Raw genomic sequence first — 22,763 nt, forward strand, 5'->3', positions numbered from 1 at the left:
CCAGGGGAAAAGTGTCCGTTGGCAATTGTCAGGTGTATCCAAACTGACACTCTTTTGAACGTGAACAAACATGGGCTTTAAGAGCTTTGGGTAATGCTTGATAGAATGAAAACATTTGGGGAACATGGAGAAAATGGGGAAATTTAAAATAACGCTGAGCTGTTCATAAAAGCTCTACGACTTTTTTGTGTCTCACTCGTTACTGGATTATTGTTTCTCGGAGGTAATGGCTTAATTTATTGCAGACAATATGTCTAGCGGTTAGTAATGTATTAGGGTTCTTACATTTAAAGTACGTCTCAATAAAATGAAAATGAAAATGAAATCAAAATGTTTTTGCAATAATTTTCAACAGATATTTCAATACAAGTTGTGGGATATCATGGTGGGATTGGTAACAGAATTAGTTCTTGGACGAACAAACCACTGGCTTGAGTTCTGTTGGGGAATTGAGCCCCGCCTAGTGTAAGAAGATCATATGTTTTCTAAAGGGGAATTTGTCACATGTAATAGAATTTATTGAGGTAAAACAAACAATTCTATACCAATAAAATGCACATAACAGTTAAAATTAATATCTGCATGTCATCAGATCCAAAGGTTGAACGATTAGAGAAAAAGGTCTTAGAACTTTCAGAGGAAACTCTCTTAAGTCAATCCAAGAACCACTAACATGACCATCAGTCTCCCGTTTTGGGTATATTATCGAGAACGCATGATCCGATTTTTAATGTTAATCTTTGAACATATTTTTTGAACGGATTTATTGGAAAGGTTTTGTATTCATTAATAAATCTAAATCGAATCCAATCGGTTACTATATTGTTGCGAATCACTTTACACTGTGAAGGTGATTTTGCACCCCTACTTTTCGTAAGCTTTTCATTAATTCAAGCACTTAAAAATAAAAAAAAATTGAAAAAGTCTATAAACCGTAAAGGTACTTAGGGATGGTCTAAAAAACTATTCTTAAGTGCTATAAATAAAGAAAAGCTTACGAAAATCAGGGGTGAAAAGTCACTCTCATCTATGCACTGAGAAAAAAAGAGGGTGCGATTAACTTTTTTTCCTCGTAACTTTAACACTTTTTAGGTGTAAAAATATATCAACATTTTTTAATGTAAGTTAAGGGTTAATTTAACTCCTAATACACCTAAAAAGGGTAATATTTACACCGATTTCGGATCAATAATGCAGGGTAAAATTAACATTTCCGGAATGTTATTTTAACTTTTTCGGATTTATCTCAGTGTGGTATAAACCGGTAATAAACCGATTATGAACTGATAACAATTTTTTATTCGACATACAATTGTATTAGGGTAAGTGTGCCAAATTTCGGCATAGTTGCATGCAAGCGCCAAAGTCTCAAGTTTGAAATGTAATATTTTTTAAAACAAATTAATTTTTTTATTCCTTCTTCTTAAGGAGTATTGCTTGGAACCTTATATACAGTTTATCGTCATTATTTACTCTAAAATCATTCTTAATACATTTTAAAATGAATAAAAATGTAGACTGTAGACATATTGTCCCAACTCCCGTGAAATTCCCTGCGTGGAGAAGTAGTTTCGACTTCGGTCCAGAACCAGGCCTAGGTGGGGTACGGCAGAGTATGACAGAGTAGTAACGTCAAGTAGGTAGAGGTCAGTAGTGTAGTGTGCGTCAAAGGGGTCGCCCCACATTGGTCGGAACCGGTTCTTCTGATTTAGGATTTATAGAGTAATAATAAACCTGCCGGGGTATATTGTACAACAAGACATAGCTTTGGTGCCCTATTTCGGCCACCTTCATTCTCATAGTTCCTTGCTCTTCGGGAATTTTTCCAATGTCTTTTTCACGTCATCTCGTTTGTCGAAGCTACATTTTTTGTTATTAATTTGCATTGTATAATCTCTAGGGTATATGAAAACTAAGAATTCATGGAAATTTGAGGAACAAAAAAGGTGGCCGGAATTGCAAGCTGGCTGGAATTAGGCACACTTACCCTATCCCTAAGCAATTTTGAAAGATCTTCTCAGTGGTACATGAATCAGTACAAATCGATTGTGTACCGGTATACATTAAAAAGAAATATTTTGTTAAAGGAACACTTTCCGAAATTCTCGTATTTATGAATATTATGCCTTACCCCAGAATTTGGAACTCTAAAGATAACTTTATTTGTTAACGTAAATAATGTAATGGTTACTTTTGGAGTTTACAATATAAATCACGAGTTCGGGTGTTTCACAAAGCTAGAACACTTTGTCATCCTTTGTAAGACGAAATAATATTGCAAATAAATAAGTACCTACAAGTCCTATAATAAGTAGGGCAACTGTACCGAATTCCAAAAAGATTGCATGTCGAAGGGTCTCGTTTCTTATATATATTTAAAGTTTTTTTTTCCTTTTCAAGGAGTCTTGTTTGAATCTTGTAGTTTGTAGTCTTTGAAGAAAACAAATCGACAATTGGTACATTTTATTAATGGAAATCAAACTGTATCTGGAAACTGCGGTCACTCTTGGCATATCAACAACTTTTTCCAGAGCTTTTGGCTCAGTTTTCAAGTCTTCAGAGGATGTGGGGGCATTTTGTCTTAGTGTACAATAAGATGTACGTAATTTTTTACAAAAAATTTTGCTGAGGATTTATTAACTATCAAGCTTTTTCCTGTTCAAGTGAAGCATCTGAGACTACTTCTTTGTACAGAGTGTCCTAAGAGTGATTCCGCCAGTGACGGCCAAATTCCGAACGTCAAAATCTCGTATGGGTCGAAATCCTGATTGGGTTAAAATCCCGAAAAATCAAAATCACGAAAATCCAAATTTCCCTAAAGTCAAAATCTCGAAAATCAAAAATCCCTAATGGCCAAAATCCGGAAAAAGACAAAATTATACGAAATATAAAGTGCAGTATAAATTCCCAAAGCACAGATAATTTCCCTATGAATAGCTATGAGCAGGGGTCTCTCGACATTTCATTTTGCCATACGTTTTTGCATACAGCCACGGAAGACTATTGGCAAGTTTTTTCCTAAAGAGAATTGACTTATCAGCCTGATATATTTTGAAATCGTGCACTAAATTCTATCTAAAAATACATATATCACAATGTTTGCCGAAGTAATATAAGAACTACGAGCAAATTTGTTTAAGTCGCAAAAATTTTTACAAGGAGAAGTGAAAAATAGCTTCACTTTTTATTAGGCTTGATGGGCCCCTGGTTATTAGACTTTTAAGAATTCGAGATTTTAGCGTTCGGGATTTTGGCTTTCAAGATTGTAACTCATTAGGGGACTTTGGCCAATTTGGAATTTTGGTTTCCTAGATTTTGTCGTTCAGGATTTTGACCCATTTGTGATATTGGTTTTTTGGGATTTTGACCCAATCGGTATTTTGGCTTACAAGATTTTGGCTTTCGCGGTTTTGACCGGGACCCAATTTCTCGTCCGCAGCGAACTTCTAATCCCATCAACAAAATTTATCGTTTTTGTTATATCTGAAAATTTTATTAATATATTTAAAAACTTATTTAAAAAATATATATTGTCATTGCTCTATATACAATATGGCACAGTTTCTTGCCTTTCCGGAAGCATGTAGATTCCATTAAGCATGAACTTCACTTGTCAAATATATAGGATTATTTCAATTACCACCATTCATCTTCTGTCGCATGATATTAATTTTGTAGTTCATATTAAATTTGATGAGGAGATTATCATCATATATTCCCAAATGAAATGCTCCTTGAGGTCCGTTTGTAAATTTGCTGATTGAAGAGCTGTCTCTCACAGGGTGAATGAATTAGGATAAATGCTACTTCTCGTTACTTGAGTGCCATAATGTAAATTTCCTTGAAAGTTGTGCTTTTTGAGATTATACGGAAGTCAAATGATGATGAATCGATGTGAATTGTAAATGTGTGGCGAAGGGTAAATTTTCCAGAGTTCAAAATATCACAACTAGGAAAGTATATTTGAAAGAGATCCATTTTGTGGGATATGTCTCTTGTTGGGCTTCCTCTTTAGCATTTTTGTGTCACTCCCACAGTCACCAAGAGACATTCTGCTACCCCACACAGCAGTATCAAGTTTCATTCTGCTTTCAAATATCGTTTGCCTCTCTTTTTTTTTAAGGAACGTTTGAAAGTGAATTTCCCTCTTGGTGTTTTCACTACAATTTAAGTGTTTCGATCGATAGTATAAGTAAAAGCAAATAAAAACAAGCAATATACTTCTTGAGCAGTTTTTTGCCCTCATGAATTTTCTCTCTGATGCACCTTGTATTGCATAAATGAGTAAAGAATAGTTTTTCTTAGAAACTCATTTGTTCTATTATACATCCCATTTGCAGATCGACAAAAATGCGATACAATCAACCTGTTGAAGTGAGTCACTCATGTAGCAACAATAACAATAATTTTGTGGAGACATTGATCGAAGGAAGGAGCAATCAATCAGCATTCTTCACACCACAACACCTAATTGAGACCAGAGGAAATAATTCCGCCAATTTGAATGCATTCACTGATAATTTATTGGCTGAAGCAGCAACTCTCTTGTGCAATCACAGAGAAATTAATGACAATGTGAGAATCCTTCCTGTGGAAACGAGCCAAAATCACCGTCATTCCTTCCAGGTACGTGAGTTCATGCCTATGGGATTCCAACCTATGTCCCTAGATCCCTAAATTAGTTATTCGGAGATGAGATTTTGGTTACTTTTAGTATAACTCTTTAAATTAATCGACACTAGAAATTCTATATTGGAATAGTGAAATAGTTCAGGAAAAAGGATGAGGGATTCTGTGTATTGCACAAAAATCCTTGTGGGCATTTCAATAAGATACAGAGAAGTTCAATAAAATATTTGATGAATATATTCACAAAGCCGAATATATCATGTATTGCCAAGTATTGCGATTCTATATCAACATGAAAAAGTATCATCAAAGATTCACTATACTTCAGTAGAGTGCCGTATTACATTTAAATTTCAATCCCTTATCTCGTGAAGAGGCAACAATATAGATACTAGAACACTGAATTTTTGTTACTCGAATTTACTTAATTTTTTGTCCGTTATTTTAAGAAATTCAACTATTTAAGAAAATGGTGAAGTTAAATGATATTTTAATTCTTAGTAGGAAGCTTAAACGGTTAAAGATAGAGGATTACGGGGGTTTACTTGGGTTACAGATTAGAGGTTTAGCCTAATTCGCGAAGGTCTCGTAATCTTAATTTTAGTGTTTTTTTTTAAAGTGTAATAGATTATTTATACTCTTAATATCAGATCTTAACCCATTCCTTACCATGGTATTATACATCATACGCAAATTGAGTGATTTTAGATGATTTATTCCTAGTCAATTGATATTCGAATTTCTGCCGGGAATAGATTTTTAGTTACTTTAGTCCTTCAATTACTTGGAAAAAATAGCCCGAGAGAGATGAGAATACATTTTGTTGTTCTTTTCGTGCTTCGCGTGCAGTCATGCAAAAATTTTGCTCAAAATGGAGGACGTAAAATTCGACATCCCGTCGAATTTGGTAAAATTGGCCTTCATCCTTATTCCTGATTTGAATTCTGAATGCCAATCTGTTTTCTTGGGTAGATACTCTATCTAAATCAATAGAGTTTGTAATGGATTAATGTACAGAATTTAAATTCAGTGACCGTTAAGACGCGTGTTTGAAGGAGGCTCCCCGCGCCCCCATAATGGATAAAAAAAATTTCTTTTGAAAAAATTCATCTATTAATTTGTACCAAACTAATCCCAAAATATGAACATTCTATCTCAAGTATTTCTGGTACATTGACTGAATGGGTTAATGACAGAAATTTCCCAAAAATCTCTCGACAAAAAATTTTAAATAAAAGAACTAAACCTAAAGCTGGCTTCAAAAGGTTTAACTAACCATATGATTATATTTTTAATTTCTTATCAAACATTTTTTTGGGAAAATTTTGACTTAAAATTAGGTATTAATGATCCATTATATTTGAAAAAACCTCTAAAACTGTTATTTAGGATTTCGAGACATTCGCGAGCTAGATTAAATTTCAGAGTTTTGTATTCTCTGTCAGGGTCTTCTAAGTCTAACAATTCCACAAATATTGGTTTTTTGTTACTCCTCATACTTCTTAAATTTAGGAGTAAATTGATTTCTTAAACTGAGGGAAAATTTTGAATGGGATTATAGTTGATAATATTTCTTTGTTGATTGATTTCTTGATTGATAATTAGGTGAGATTCTTAACAATCTCACCTACTATAATCCTAACAAAATTTCATGTCCTCCGATCGCGCTCAAACTTGGCCAAAATGTGTTTCGCCACTTCCTGATCACGAATATATGGGGGGCTAAGTTACGTTCCCGGCCGGCCGGCCGGCCGGCCGTCCGGCCGGCCGTCCGGCCGCTCTTTGGAGCTTAATAGCTCCTAAACTAAAAAAGATATCGACTTGCGGTTTTCGGCAAAGGTTAAATATCGTATGAAAATTGCAACATGGTGCATTGACCCCCCACCCCCCACCCCTCCTTCCGCCATTTTGAAGACCCCCCTTTTTTGTTTTCTCAATAGCTCCGCCCCTATGGCATCGAGCGGGCTCAAATTTTAGTATGTTATAGCTGGGCCTTAGAGCTTTCCATCAATACCAAACTTAAGGTCCCCCGACCCCCCTGACCCGAGCTATAAGGGTCCAAAAAAATTTTCTTAAAATGGCCATAACTCCGGTTCTAATTGTCAGAATTTAAAAAATGAGGGCTTTTTGGAAAGCTCTCGTGAAATGCCACTTCCCCTTCTAACATCGCAAGTTCATAAAACCACCGCTAGGGGCGCTATTATTAAAAAGAAAATTTTTAAATCTTAAAAGTTAAATATCTCAAAAATTCCTTATGCAATCGGGCTGAAATTTTAGTATGTTGTAGCCGTTGATTATACCTATCAAACAAAAAAAACCTTAAGTCGATCCATAACCCCTGACCCGAGCTATAAGGGGTCAAAGTTCGAACATTGACCGGCCTCTATCTCCGGTTCTAATTAACATATCGACCTAAATTTTACCTTTTTGGTTTCGTCTCGATGAGCACTTTCAGATGGAAGTTCAAAAAGTCACCACAGGTGGCGCTGTGATAGCGTCAAAATTCATCGAAATTCAAAGTCACTTTTCTCAAAAACGGCATTGTGCAAGTTAATGAAATTTTAGTATGTTGTAGTTCAGTCTAGGACGTTTCCAAAATGGTGCGTATGCGCGCTGTGGTTTCAATAGAACCGGAGATATGAGGGGTCAAAGTTCACGAAATTCAAAAAATCATATCTCCGGTTCTATGTGACCGATTTTGATGAATGAGGGCTTAAACGAAAGATCTCACCAAATGCTACAACTTTCTAGAACATTTGAACTTCGTGGGACCAACACCAGGGGCGCCACAGTCAAAAAACCAATTTCAATATCACATAACCTCAATTATCTCGACTGTCGCTGAACCGATTTTGATGATTACTTCGACATAATTGTAGAGCACATTTGTCTCTACATTTCGTCCATACATCATTTTCCACTCAGACTAAGCTATCACTCAGATTTTGCCGTTTAAGTGTGAAAAAATTGATTTTTCCCATAATAACGCTTTGAAATCACTCAGATGCCAATTTGACTGCCTCTACTCCACCAAGACACTTAAAATAGGGTTTTGAATGGAAAGTCCCACAAAAGACAACAATTCTTTGATTTAGTTGAAGTTCAACAAATGAACACTTGGGGCACTCTGGATGAAAAAACGAGTTAAGAAACAAAAAACCTCGCTTATCTTGGCTTCTGAGTAATCGATGAGATCATGTTCTATGGAAAAATTATAGAGAACATTCTGGTCTACATTTCACCCATATAACACTTTTCTGTCAGTTCATCCAAATCCTTGATATTTTGGTTTAAATACAAAATTTGTATAATTTCACGAATTTTATTCAAGATAACTGAATGGCGTCTCCCTACTTCAGCATCAAATCGAATTTGCATGCACTCCGAGTTAGCTCACGTTAAGAATCTCACCTACATAAGCCGGTTAGGATTATCTGTCCCTATTTCTTTTTGACGAGAAAGAGACAGATGAGGTTCATCACAATTTTAGCTTCTGTGCTCTAAGTTGAAATCCGACTTTGTTAGATCTGGCCCAACTAGAAACAATTTTCGTGAAAAACCGTATTTAAAAAAAATACGTTTCCATCTTCAATGATAGGGATTTTTTTAAAGTCTATTTTAAAAAATTCTAGTTATATAGAGGCATTTAGGCTATCACGTTCGTTTGTTTCATCCGTATTGTATAGATAGAAGATAAAATGAAAAGAGATATCGAGAAGCGGTTTCCGGCAAAGAGATTTTTGGGCAGGACCCCTACTCTGATTGTCAGAATTTGATAATCGTCGGTGATATGGAAAAATCTCCTCAAACGATAAAACATTATAATCCAAAAACGGTAAAAAACCAAAATCCAAGGGCTGACTCATTCCCATTTTTTCTGACAAGGGTTTCTGGTTTCTCGAGTTTCGCGATGCAGTTCGTGGGTTTCTCGGGTTTCGCGATGCAATTTTTGGGTTTCTCGGGTTTCGCGATGCAATTCTTGGGTTTCTCGGGTTTCGCGAAGCGTTTCTCGGACAATTGACGAGGGTTTCTCAATATGAGTTACCCCTTGCCAAAATCCCTAATGGGTCAAAATCCTGAATTGGCGTTCGGGGTTTTGACCTTTCGGGATTTTGACCTTTTCGGGATTTTGGCTTTCGGTATTTTGGCTTTTGGTAATCTGGCCGGGACCACTTTTCTTTGAAATCTTATTGTGTTGTAGCTGGGCCCGAAGCCTTTTCAATGGCATTCCCCTTTGGATATACATTGGGCTATAATCGAAAACTCAAATTTCGAAATTACGTTGTCCCACATTCGGAAATCTTCATTTTGAATTTAGATTGTTATATCTTTTATCAAGAGATTTCCAATGACGAGGTCACACCCACTCCTTCTTAATGTACCCTAATCCCAGCTACATTGGATCTGGGTCTAGTTCCGGTGTTTATTAACCGATTTATATGAATTTATCTTTATAGTCTTTCGATTTACAAACTATTTAGAATATAGACAATAACCAAGGATAAGCCGATATAAGTTTACGGTAGCTGAGATTCTCAAAGGCGACCTTGGAATTTCGGCAGTTTTAAGTCTGAGAATACATTTAACCAATATATATTCTCAGGCATAAAATACGATGCGAAAACGAATATAATTTTTGTGCATTCCGAGTTCACTTGTAAAGAATCTCAGATATCAGAAGCTTGCCTTGGTGTAATATTTCGCGTGAGAGTGATAAATCTGTTTTAAATTAAAATTGCATTACGAATTTCGAGGAAGTAATTCATTCCTTCTAACACGCACTCCAGATTATTTTATAATTCCTCTGCATTTATCTAATATGGATGAAATTTTGCAATTTAAGGTGAAATCACTCGGGGACGGTGAAATAAATTACTTGAGACTGGGCTTGCACAAGGTAGATCAACTTGACGAGGAGGAAGAGGATTCTGAGGAAAATTGCAGTTCACGATTTTCATGCTCCACAGAATCTAGCTTAGCAGACAGTTTAATGGACGATGGAGGTGAGTACCTCAACTGTGCTTTCTCTATCTTGTCTATACTATGAGAAAATTAAATGGGTGGTGATGGGTGGGCTTTACAGAAAAATCAATTGCTATGATAAAATTTTAAACAGGGTATTATCGGATTTCTGTTTTCTCCGGACCTGATTTTCCTTTCTGCATAATAGGAAATGATTTCTCTTCGACACCATCAATGAGCTCACCAGAACCAAATTACACACGTGGGATTATCAATCCGAATTACCCGGGATTTCAACACTTGGCACATACTCTATCAGAGCACTTTGCCAATTACAATTTTGAACAGTTGACGGATGACAGTGAAATATCCGAGGAGTGTGACAATGATTTGAGCTTGGGTGGTGGCGTTGACTTTGTGAACAATTTCAACAATAACAATCATTTTGCGGAAAATAGCAATATTTTGTCAGAGAATGGGAATGATGTGGAGAAGAATATAAATCTCCTCCAGACATCAGAATGTAAAATATTCTGTGAAGAGAAAAACTTGGCACTGGTGTCATTTGAAGAGAAAATATCAAATGCAGCGGTTGATGCCAAATGGCTGAAGGATGAGGCTAAGGGAAATCGAGATTTACCAACACCAGATATCTTGCTCAAGAGTGAGGATACTCCTGAGGCGGACAATTTTTGCATGAATGACACACCATCAGAAACATCGCCACATGCCAATTTCCAACCAGATCTCCTGCGGAATATCGATGGCAGTCGAGAGATCAAACGGCAGCACCGGGACGTTGAGATTGTCGGGCAAATTGAAATTGAAACGCAGAGTCGACAGGAGGAACATATCGTAAAGAGGGATGAGCCAGACGTGGCTCAGCAGCAAAAGGCACAGAACGGTGTTGGGGATGTTCATGTAAATTGTACTGATGAAGAGCATACCGAGGACGATGAGGGTGAGATCAAGAAGATGACAACACCAGTATGGGGAGCAACGCCAGTTGATATTGTTGGGGATTTTGGTGAGGAAGTTGAGCGTGAAATTGTACTAATTGTGTCCGGATATAGGAAGAGCACTAGAGGCGTATCTGATAGCAATTTCAACAATTCAGCTCAAGACACCAAACTCTGTGTAAAGAGTCAACCCAGCGACTCAAATATCTCCACATTGATTCACAACAAGGTAATTGAATTTTAGCCCATTTCGCCAACCCCACCATCGTTTAATATCGTGGCACTGAAGGGTTAGTTGGAAAGTTCGGCGAGTAAACGATAAAACACTATTAGCGCCTTTAAATTTCGGTGCCTTTAAGGGCCGGGGGTAACATTAGCCTTGAAAAATGCGACCAGTTTTAGTGTCATTTTTTTCCTGTTTTCGTAAACAATTCACGAGATATCTTCAAAACTACGTAGGTTGTCAATTTGGGGTTTTTGGTTGCCTCTTCGTTATTAAATTGGCTTTTATTTTGTATTAGTATTTTTTACTAATTTTTTCTACAATGACAGAAAACAGCTAATAAACTCAAAAGTTTTTTCGGCGCGCTAGAAACATATGGGAAACATAGGAAATGTCATGTCCCTGTTTAAGGGGTTACATGGGTCTATAAGGTCAAAAAATAGGCTTTTTTTCTGATAATAATTTATTGTGTAGAAAATATTTTAGAAGTTCCAACTTTTGGAATATGAAGAGTAACTTTAACACAAAATAAAAAAAAATTAGAAAAATTTTGAAAATTCGACCGTTGGTAGCTGATTTTCAGAACCCTTCCTAAAAAAACAGACCTTGCGGTAGGCAGGATTTCTCCCAGTAGATTCATCTGGAATCAAAAAACCAAATACATTCTGTTAGTGGATTGGTTGGACCCGCGGATGAACGAATGATTTTTGAAAAAAACAAAATTAGGATTTTTGGTTAAAGTTTTCGTAAAAAAGTATCAATTTTACCGTATTTTTTAACACATTTTGTATTGTAAAAATGTTTCTGAATAAAGGAAGTGCAAATCCTTCGTTCAAACACTAGATAATACTTTTCAAAACAAGTATGCAAAATTTCAGAAAGATCGGTTCAGTAAATTTTGAATAATCTTGACTACTGCATTGTAAAACGGTGTTTTGAGAAAAACGCGTTTAAAGTTTTACAACAATATGGTCGCGCGGGCGGAATGCATAACTAAAACTGCTCTACCTCCGAGAGTTTCACACCGATTGACTTGAAATTTTCAGAAAATATTTTTCAAATGTTATACTAACTATAAAAAAATTTTTTTTTGACCTGAGGGACCCCTGTAACCCCTTAACAGAAAAATTTATTGTACAACTTAAAGTTCGTTATAGAGCTGTTAGAATCAAATTTAAATTCAAGTTTAACATTCGAAGAGCTAGGTTTTCTTCATATGCATTTAGTAAATTGATTTAAATAACTTTCTAATCAAAAATTTAAATTTTGCAAACAAACCTTTTGTATTTCTTAAAAAAAAAGAAAATATGCTACAAATCTATTTCCTTACGTACGAATTAAAATTTGACAAAATAATAACATACAGTGGGTGTCAATAGTGTGTTGCCTAATGCATGTTTGAAAAATTAAGTGAAAAAAATGATAGAAAAATATACTTTTTCAAATTTTTCTTTTTGCAGATGAATTCCCCGTAATCCGTAGATATTATTTATATTTTTCAAAAAAAAAATTTTATTTCACATCAAAATAATTGTTTTCCAAAAGTTGGTCATTTTAGATTCATCAAAAGTTTGTTGCATCATTTAAAAAACTAATTCAAAATGAGTTTGTACATTTCTTAAGTTGCCAATAGTAAATATATGTATATAAAACTAATGATAAATAATAAGAAATAATCTGTTTTTGATAATTTATAATTTGGGTTAAAAATGGCCAATTACAAAAAGTTAGAAGATCAGAAATTGGGCAAAGATACTATTAGAATCTCTGACATATGACTGTTTTGATATGAAATAAAATTAATTATTTTCTTGAAAAATATAAATAATATCTACGGATTACAGGGAACTCATTTGCAAAAAGTAAAATTTGAAAAAGTACATGTTTCTATAATTTTTTTTTAACTTGATTTCTCAAACATACATTTGGCAACAAACTATTGACACCCACTGTATGTACAGTTCTCTTCTATTAAAGAAATGATTATCTTTGAGTAGTTCAATAATTTGCAAAGAAATTATGTTTTAATCATTCATTTTCATATATTTTGATTTTTTTATAACAATATTTGTTTCAAATTAAAAGTAGAGGAAGCCTTTCAGACTTCGCACATACCCTTGTTTCAAATATTTCATATTTTTAACATATTCCTTTAAAGAATCTGACCTAGTGGCAATAATATTTTAATAGCTTGTCTTAAGCCACATATTTTATGAAAAAAAGTCATATTCATTACAGGAAAAGGGAAAATATGAAATGTTCGAAGCCAGAGAAAACAGAATTTAGTAAAAGTTACGTTTCGCTAAGTTCGGAAAATTTTGAATTCTTGGGTCTTTAGCTAAATTCCGTAATTCCGTTTCGGAAATATGCGACTGCATTGCGGTCATTATAAGTAACATGATCTCTTAACGAAAATTTTTTATTTTAACTTTGTGATGTTTGTTTATAAATACGAAAATATTTAGCTGTTTGTTCGACCGTTTTTAGAATCTAAATTTCATTTTTTTTCCAGTAATGGCTCCGTCACACCTTTTAGATCAGGAAAATTTCGTGAAGTCGAAATTCGCATCCCTTTCTTTCTCACACATTTTGCAATGTCTCTCATTCTTTTCCTCTTCAAATTCAATTGAGATAAATTGAATTTGGTGTGATGTTTAAAAGAAGAAGAAGAAGAGTACGAGAGAATGAGATAGACATATGCAAAGCGTATGAGAAAGAAAGGGAGTCGAATTTTGACTTCATGAAATTTTCCTGATCTGAAAGGTGTTCCGGAGCCATAATAGTTTTTTTTTAATTTTATTTATAAAAAAAGTATCTTTTGAAAAGGGCAACAGCGAAATTTTAAATTTGAGAAATACTCGTCGAACTTTCCTGATAACCAAACTGGCTACCCAGAAGAATATAGCAAAGTAAGAAGTATTTTAATTGAAATTATGTGAGTCAATTGCGAGAATGAGGTCATTTCACGAATCATCGGATTTAATTGCTTCGCCAGTTGATCGGCTTTACTCTTTTGCCCTCTGCCCAAAAACAATCTCTCTCTCTCCCAACCACCCACACAAAAATCCCACACGAACCATGTAAATTTTCAGTAATTAAAGGAGAAGAAAATTTCTATGCAGTGGCATTTTCCAGAAAAAAAATATTCCAGAGACATAAACTCCAACAAATGAAATTGTATTTGAACAACAAAAAATGTTTAACTCCCACACACTTTACGCACTCCTTTTCCCACTCTATTTTTCCTGTTTTTTTCTCAACTTTTCAAACACACGAGGGGGTTTATTTATAGTGAAATGCGTGTGACCCCAATTTCCTCTTCTTTTTCTCTCTTTTTTTTTGCCGATGTAAATGCTCAAGTAAAAATTGTGGGGATGAGGAGTTATGCTATAAAATGGTCATGTTGTGAAGAAAATTGCACTTCGTGCATTTATTATAAATGATTATAAACTATCTCGATTTATGATACAAAGTAAATTAACTTTAATTTTAATATTCAACACACTTCTTCTAATAAGCAATTGAAACGTTAACATAGTGAATAAAAGGTTGTGCGTGCTAGGAAATTTACGAGGTGTTTATGAAAAGTTTCTGAAATTTAACGATTTTATAATTTTACACGTCATATGACATTTATGGAAGCATTTATAGTCAAATCCAATTAAAAAGAGATAAAATAATTCAAGTTAAATGGTCTCCCTGCAAAGAAAATATCGTAATTATAAAATTTGTACAAAAGCATTCTTTTAGCATTTAACATTCGTTCTTACAATAGAAAATTTAAAAAAATAATAATTTTTATTATTTATATAGCTAATACTTTGAAATCTCGAGGAAACTATCTTTAAAATATCAATATATATTGAAAAAAATATTTTGTGAAATTGTAAAATTGCAAACCCACAAAAAAGTTCGTTAAAGTTTGTACTTTTTCACAGACATTATTCGTAACATGTTCACTTGACGAGCATTTTTTGTTTTTTTTTTTTACAAAAATTTGTTCGCATATTTTTGTCTTACAAAACTTTACGAACAAATGACAAAATTTTACGACCATATATTTGTAAAAGAATAAAAATGCCCGTTAAGTGATTTTACGAAATATATTTTTCTTGATTTAAATTATTAATGGTTTTCGCTCATAAACAATAGGTCACGCCCTAAGAAAATGTAATGAGACTAATGTGTGTACTACTTTCTTTTGATCTTTTTTCGGAATACGGTAAAAAATTTTGGCACATATTTGTTCCAAAAATTAGCTCGTCCACGGACACCATAATTTTACGAAATTCAAAAAGATAATCAATATTTTTAACGAATTTGTTTCAAAACGTAGCACGTCAACGGATACCAAAAATTTTTTAAATAAATTTGTACCTTTTAGGAGAAACAAAAAGATACCCAATATTTAACGAATTTGTTCCAAAAGATTGCTCGTCTAGTATAAAATCGTATCCCCCCTGTCACTCTGTCAGCCGTCACCAACGAAATGAAGAGGACGCCAAATCTGTGACAATTTTCGTGCAATATGGTTTTACTTTTTCAATTCGGGATTCCCTTCGCCCTCCTGCTGCCAGCGCTCGCATATGATTTCGTCATGCACGCGTATGTATAAAATACTCTTAAGTTGATTTTTATTTGATGTTCCTTATGAACTCTCGCCACCAAAATCCATCTCGACTGAAGTATAGGCTTTAACTGTAAGACGAAATCTTTTACACGAATGTAAAGCCACGGGGCTTTACAGTGGGGATTCTCGAGGACTCAGGGCTTAAGTGGCGTGAAACAACGGCTCACCGCACGAGCCGTGGCACTCCACTCGACAGCCTGAGCCATACTGAATGTCTCTCTCTGCCGATCGATAGATCGACAGAGGGCTCTACTGACTGTGAGTTTGAATTGAGCGCCAAGCTCTAACCGTTGCCCACTGTGCCTGTGAGGGAAAGACAAAGAATTGTCTAAAGGGATGGGGTGCCCACGGGACGGATTTGGATCCCCGTTTAGGCATGGCTTAACACGAATTTGTTCCCGACAATGGGAACAAAAAGATTCCCCATATGAGTAAGAGTTTCGTTCCAAAAATTACCTCATCCACGGACACCGAAAATTTTTGGAACAAATATGTTACAGATGTAGGGATAATATTGTTATAAAAAATATGTACCAATTTGTTCCTGACAGTGGGAACAAAACAGCCGAGTGCAACAAATTATATTCCAACTTTAAGGAACAAATTTGTATAAAAAATATTGTATAAAAATTAACTCAAATTTGTAAACATTCCACCGTATCAAAACGGTACCAAAGGAAAACTCTAACAGAATTGTAACAATATTTCGTAACAAAACTGTAAAGAAAACTTTTTGGAACAAACAAATATCTTCTGTAGGTACAAATTGATTCCAAAAAATTTGTTCGAAGGCAAACTTGTTCCAATATTTTGGTCAGTGTCCAAAAGTTTTTACCGTGTACTTCTACTCCTCAATCTAACTTGAAAAGTTTTCAATATCTATTAATCTCCTTTTTGATCATCACATTTTTCCTTTGCCCCACGCCTTAGTTAAAACGCAAAATGTGAAACATTTTAGATGAATTTATAAAATATTGTTTTATTGGGCGTGAGCTATATTTATAGTATATCGCAGGAAAATATTATAAAATCAAAGTTATCAATTCCTCTTAACCAGAGTTTAAAAAGGGGCGTGGCCTAAAATAATTTCTAAACTATGTGTACTACAATACGACAAATACAAACTTCAAGCAAAACCTTAAATTTAATGAAAGTAAATTTTCATTACTTATCATATATTTGTTATTTATTTATGCAAATAGTATAAGATCGTTGATTGAGACGTAACTCGACGTCAAAATTTTATTTGAATTCCTAAACGGTCATTTAAAGTTTGAGTATGGGTTTTAATTAATTTTTCATAGGTGCCTCACACTTTTCACTTTCAATGGAATTCTAATGTTTATGATTTATTATGATATAATGCAAAATAATTTAGTGAAAGTGCACTATCCGAAAAAGAAACACCCACAATATAAAATGAAGTACTAAAGTAATAAAGTGGGCAGTACGTTTTGGACAGTTAATAAGTGATAAAGTGTTCTCAAAGTACATTCCAAAATCTCAGGATAATTTCACACACATTTTCTCGCCTCATTTCCCACGGATCTTAATTCATTTCTGTGGTAGCCGGTACAGTTTTATTGTCCACTTTGGTAATGACAGTGAAGAATAGCTTGGGTGCTAAAGAAAAATTCCCGTGGACTTATTAGAGTGTTGAAAGATCATTAAATGGGATGCCCGAGGGAACGTGATAAAGTGATTTAATGGTGGGTGGGAAAATTTATAAATCGCATAATTTTCCCCATTTTACACACTCTGGGCAGACATTTATTGGGAGTGTGCTTAGTGTGGCAGATGGTGAAAATTGGTTGAGATGATAATTTTCCCTCTGGGGGTGTGCTTTTGATTGAAGTAAATTAAAACGATGGGAGACGACTGGATGCCAGAAAATCCCCCTAAATAGGCAACAATTAGGCATTTTCGGGTTCTGGAAGAGAAAATAATGTCCAAGGCATATACTCTATAATGATAATGTGAATGGTGGCAGATGGGTTGTAATATTTTGATGAAAGAGAGACAGAGAGATGCGCAAAAGTTTGAATAGTTGATCCATTTGAGTGTAGAGAAATTCCATGTTATCTAAATAGTCATTCTCTGAACACATAACACATTTGAAGATCGCTGATGCTGAGCTGTCGACAGCTGAGGAAAAGATCACGATGCGTAGTTCACTCGTGGAGTTGGATCGAGGCAGTGAAGTGCAGAGAACACGATCATCGTCGAGATCACTTCTTCCAACGGCAATCGTCAAACCAAAACAGTCTGATCAATTGGAACCTCAAGGATCTGTGGAATTCCTCAAGCCCTGGTGTGCTACCCAAAATGTGAGTAGCACATCCACCATCAGGAAGCTCCCCTCCTACGATCGCAAAATCCGCCAAGGAACTCAAAAGATCACAGATTCGAGTATTGCTGTCGTGACTCCGAGAAAGAAGGACCCCATAGAGGGTATCACAGAGAGAAAATCCTCAAAGAGTGTTGTAACCAAATGCGGAAGGAAGATGGATGAGACTAGCATAAAGAAAGAGAACAAAGATTTATCAGGTTCTATAAATATTTCATAATACTCTCCTCCCTCAAATTCTGCTACAGAAATATTGAGATAAATTTCTCTCTCATACTTCAGCTTCCTTCGACATCTATAACATTGAGACAGCACTCCCGAAAATTGACTTGGAGGCAATTGAAAACCATCTGAGGGTGGCCAAGGAGGAGGAGAGACGAGTGAGTATTGCTCTTTTTTTCCTTCTTAAAGTCCAAAATCAAGCCTCTAATTAGTGACACCGAAGTGGGATTTCTAATTAAACGAGTAGAGAGAGAAAAGGAAATTGGGGGCGGATAGCTAAGCGAATAGAAGAATACTTTTGCTGTATTATTCTTTTTTTTAAACCTAGTGAAGAGAATTTTCATGCAAGCAAATATGTTGGGTTATTCTACTCCTAAGGGCCATTTTACTCCACTTATGGCCATTTTTTATACAAAAAAAATCGTCAATAAATTTGGCACAACATAAGTACAAATTTAAGTATATAGCTGAAGAAACTTCACTTCAGTAATAAATTGTGATTTTATTTAAAATAAAGGTGTCAAGGCGTCGAAGTTTTGCATAACGTTCAAACGCGTTATTTGTATATTATACCCGAAAAGGAGACTTGCATCATTTAGGAAAGAGTACCCATGCTCCGTAAAATACCAAGCTTTTTAATGGCTAAATTTTTCTTATGTTTGTGAATACATGTCAATATTCCTTAAAAACTGGGCACTTTCCCTAGTTTTAAGTATACCAGATTCTAAAAACTAATTAACCAAGCTTTCCAACAATAGTTCACTCATCCAATTATGTTCATCAGGAGCTGAGATATACCACTCCAAACTTTAGACCTCTTCTACTGACAGAATATATGTGCTCATCTAATATGAATGCGAAAAATTGCTTTTATTGAGAAACATTGGAAAAAAATAGTCATTACGAAGCTTCGAATCATACGAAGCATAGGCCAATTCCCTACCGAAAATTTTGCAAAAATCCAACTTCCATTTTATGTGGGAAAACATAATGTTAGAGAGTTCAAACCTTTCGTAAAGTTTGTTTTTCACCGAATCATTTTTTAACGTTTATACAGACTACAGACTTAAGGTTTAGCTATGTGGTTTAGTTTCACTAATCTCGGAATAGGCGAGTTTATTTGGACAAATTATTAATTAAAATATTAAAGAAAAGTAATGAATTCTTTAAACTGTTAAAGTTCAGTGTCCCTACTTAATTTAGAAATTAGGAACCTTTGTGAACAAGCTTAAAACCCTAGTCTGATGAATGTTTTAGTGGTTTAAAAACTATTTTAAACTGATTTAGGAATCACATTGAAATTTTGATTTTTAATCAATCGGACTGTGGTTTTACTTAAAAATATTTTATTGAAAATTACTAATTGGTTTTTTGTTTTGTTTAGTACAGGCATGTGCTAAATCATTAATTACAACATTGTCTTATCAACATGATCAACAATCTTTAATTTAAAGTCAAGTTTAAAGTTTTTTTTCTCTAGTAGGTTATATTTATTTTGGCATTGAATAAATGAGCAGTAAAAAGTTAAAATTGATCAGTAACAAAAAAACTTGAAACAGTGATATTATCGTCCAAATTTTGCCAAAGGGAAAATAAAGGGCTTTTCACTCTATATGGAACAATTTTAAATGTTAAATATGTAAATTAGACTCATTTTTGTAAAGATTTAAGTTTTTTACTGACCATAATTAGATATTTTACTGCTCATTTTTAATATTTTACTGTCCATTTAGAATTTTTTACTGATCGTTTGTTTTTTGCCATTTATTTTTAAGCAAAGATATAGGGGAATGTGCAAGGGGTAGATAACTGTGCCACTCTCGGTTCACTCGAGTGCCTATCTGTCGATTTTTTGTAAAAATTGTGCTGATTTGCCGATTTAGCACGGATTTGTCGATCTCTTGCCGATCTGACAATCTCGTGCTGGTTTGCCAATTCGGCAGAATTGAATTGAATTTAATAAATAACACTACCGGTCGAGTTGAGGAGCCAGTTGTGTTTAGGGCACTTTGACTTATGCGAGAAAATTGTATATCAATGTAGTCCTACAGTTCAAAGTAACCTGACCTCCCCCTACATTCATTTTTTAGATTAATAGAGGTAGCTTAGACGGGATCAATATTGAAAGGATTGTTAACGCAAAATTATTCGCCGCTTTTTTAGGAATTATCTTTTGCATAATATGCAGCATTAGTATAATGCAACACATTTTGCATGAGATAATTGGTAAAAGAGCAGCGAATAATTAGCAGAATAATGATTTTATTTTATACAGAACAAAATGTTTTGTTTGTTCATAAATGTTTGTGAATTCCTGCACTGAGAAAAAAAGAGGGTGCGATTAACTTTTTTTCCTCATAACTTTAACAATTTTTAGGTGTAAAAATATATCAACATTTTTTAATGTTAATTTTACACCTTTTTAAGAGTAAAATTAACATGAAAAAGGGTAACTTTAACTCCTAATACACCTAAAAAGGGTAATATTTACACCGATTTCGGTTCAATACTGCAGGGTAAAATTAACATTTCCGGAATGTTATTTTAACTTTTTCGGATTTCTCTCACTGTGTGTATTTGGAACTTACGAAATGCTCGTAAAGCGTATAACCCACTAAAAAGTCCGTTAAATTTGTACTTTTTCACAAACATTGTTCGTAACATGATCATTTGTTCATTTCATTTTTGTCTGGCAAAAAATACAAACAAATTTTATGAGCACTTTTGTGTGTTTACAAACAAATTTTGAAAAAGTCCATCATCTTACGAGCACTGTTTGAGAAAAAAGTAAAAAAAAAACTTCTACAACTTGTACAAAAAGTACAAACTTTTAGACTTAAATTGACGATCCGATCTTCAGGGTCGATCATTTGTTTCCCTGAATACCAGCACATGTAATGTCTTACAGATCAGTCGCTCTTAATATAAATTCTAATTAATGATATTTTCAAAAAAAAATACCTGCAAAGGAATTAGAGGAGTTAAGCCATGTGAATTAATCTTAAATCTGTAGCTTGTATTACACAAACGAAATTGCAATGCATTTTGCATCAAATGATAGGGAATTAAATTAAAAATTCCTTATCGGAAGACGTTATACTTTTTGTTGTTTTTCTTTGAAAATCTTTAAAATGCAAAATACTTTTACGCTTTAAATCATTCGGATGCTGTCGATATGCCAGTTGTTGACCCCATGAGAGAAAACTACAACGAACCTTGAGTAAATCGCATGAGTTATCAACCATGACAAATTTTCCCTCCATCAACATTATATGGGAGCCACTCCATCAGCATTTATTGCACAATCATGTTGCTTTTTTTTCTTTCAACCAAACATCTTACATTAGTTGTACTTTCAGTGACAGTGTTTGTTGTTTTTTGTTGTGCAAAATTTGTGTTAGAACATCAAATCTCCAATGATGAATAATTTATTCTAAATAAGATTGCCACTCTTGTGCCTTGCCATAATTTACTTCCTGAGGGAAAATGGCAAGTGTATTGAGAACATTTTGTGATGTCGGCTCTGGCAACCTTCATAAAAATTATTAAATTTTCTCTCTCTTTTTGGCTTCTTTTTATTTGTTCCACAACATAACACACAATAAATTTACCACCACTTGAAGTGAATGTGAAGAAGTTTTGGGGGCGCTTGAGAGTCTCTTTTGGAACTATCTAGCACTTTGCATTTCAATTTTGGCCATAAGAAAACACTCTCTAGGCCCCAATTTCATCCTAAGTGTATGGCACAATTTTAGTATTTCGCATGTTAAGTTAGAACGAAAGAAAAAATTCAGTGTTCAGTATTAAGAAAACTCTCACCAAAAGCATTTAATTTCATTGAATAGTGAAAATGAGTGAAGGGGAAATTAATTTAAGTGATTGTAGGACTCGAATGAGACGAGAGTACAAGAAAGATAGTCTATTTGTATTTGATCTATATACATTGACATACGATAATCACGAAAGTCTGGATAGTATCTCAGCGCGTTCGGTGTTTATAGCCCGAGTATGTTTTCTTATATCTTGGATTACTTGCTCAAGAAAATCTGTATAGTGTTTCTGTTATTGTTGTATCTCGTCTTCCTCATGGTTCTGTTATTCTTACTTTTCCTCAATAGAGACGAAATGACCGGGAGGAAATTAGAAGAAGACTGGCCATGGATGCTGAGGACGATTATCTCACGAGACCTCTTCATAGTGATAAGCCAGGCAGAAAACCCAGTCTTCATTCCAGACTGCAAAGTGGTAAGCATTTTGTTGTTTTAATTTTACAATCATTGCTCCAATTAAATTTAAGAATTATTAGTTCAATTTATAAATCGGTATAAGCTCATGAATTCCAAAAACACATTATTTGTCTATTCTGCGACAGGTTTATATATCTTAAATATTTAATCAGCCAATAAAGGCATAATCCCACTTTGAAGCAAATTGAATAAATTTATCAATATATTTTCATGCATAGAACACTCTTTATTGTCATTTTAGAAACATATTTCCTACTTTAATATTTAAAATTTATTAAAGAGAAGAAATAAATATAAACCTATTGAAACAGCTCATTCATAAATATAATGCTTTATTAATTAATCTTTGTAATTAATATAAAATGATTTATTTGAATTAAACTGACAACAACCAATAACATTTAACAATAGCAATAATAGGAATAAATATGGTCCTACAATTCTTCAAAGATCAAAACCGTGTGTCTGTCAACGCCCTTACATTAGAATTGAAGGTTACTTCCTCAACTCTGAAATAAATGTTTAAGCAACAAGTTTTAAAATC

The 22,763-nt window shown here is 34.2% G+C and overlaps 1 protein-coding gene across 2 annotated transcripts in view; it reads left to right on the forward strand.

Annotated features, from left to right (window-relative positions):
* LOC129805789 (schwannomin-interacting protein 1 homolog) overlaps window positions 1-22,763 on the forward strand; it is a 76,190-nt gene that overhangs the window by 41,149 nt on the left and 12,278 nt on the right. For both annotated transcript variants that reach the window (XM_055853941.1, XM_055853940.1), the window contains exons 2-7: window positions 4,341-4,626; window positions 9,473-9,632; window positions 9,800-10,779; window positions 17,524-17,950; window positions 18,033-18,130; window positions 22,091-22,217. In XM_055853941.1, coding sequence (XP_055709916.1) covers window positions 4,351-4,626; window positions 9,473-9,632; window positions 9,800-10,779; window positions 17,524-17,950; window positions 18,033-18,130; window positions 22,091-22,217 — 2,068 coding nt within the window. In that variant the 5' untranslated portion in view covers window positions 4,341-4,350. The remainder of the gene's footprint in view (window positions 1-4,340; window positions 4,627-9,472; window positions 9,633-9,799; window positions 10,780-17,523; window positions 17,951-18,032; window positions 18,131-22,090; window positions 22,218-22,763) is intronic.

This window comes from Phlebotomus papatasi, chromosome 3 (genome assembly GCF_024763615.1).
Source record: "Phlebotomus papatasi isolate M1 chromosome 3, Ppap_2.1, whole genome shotgun sequence".
Lineage (NCBI taxonomy): Eukaryota > Metazoa > Arthropoda > Insecta > Diptera > Psychodidae > Phlebotomus > Phlebotomus papatasi.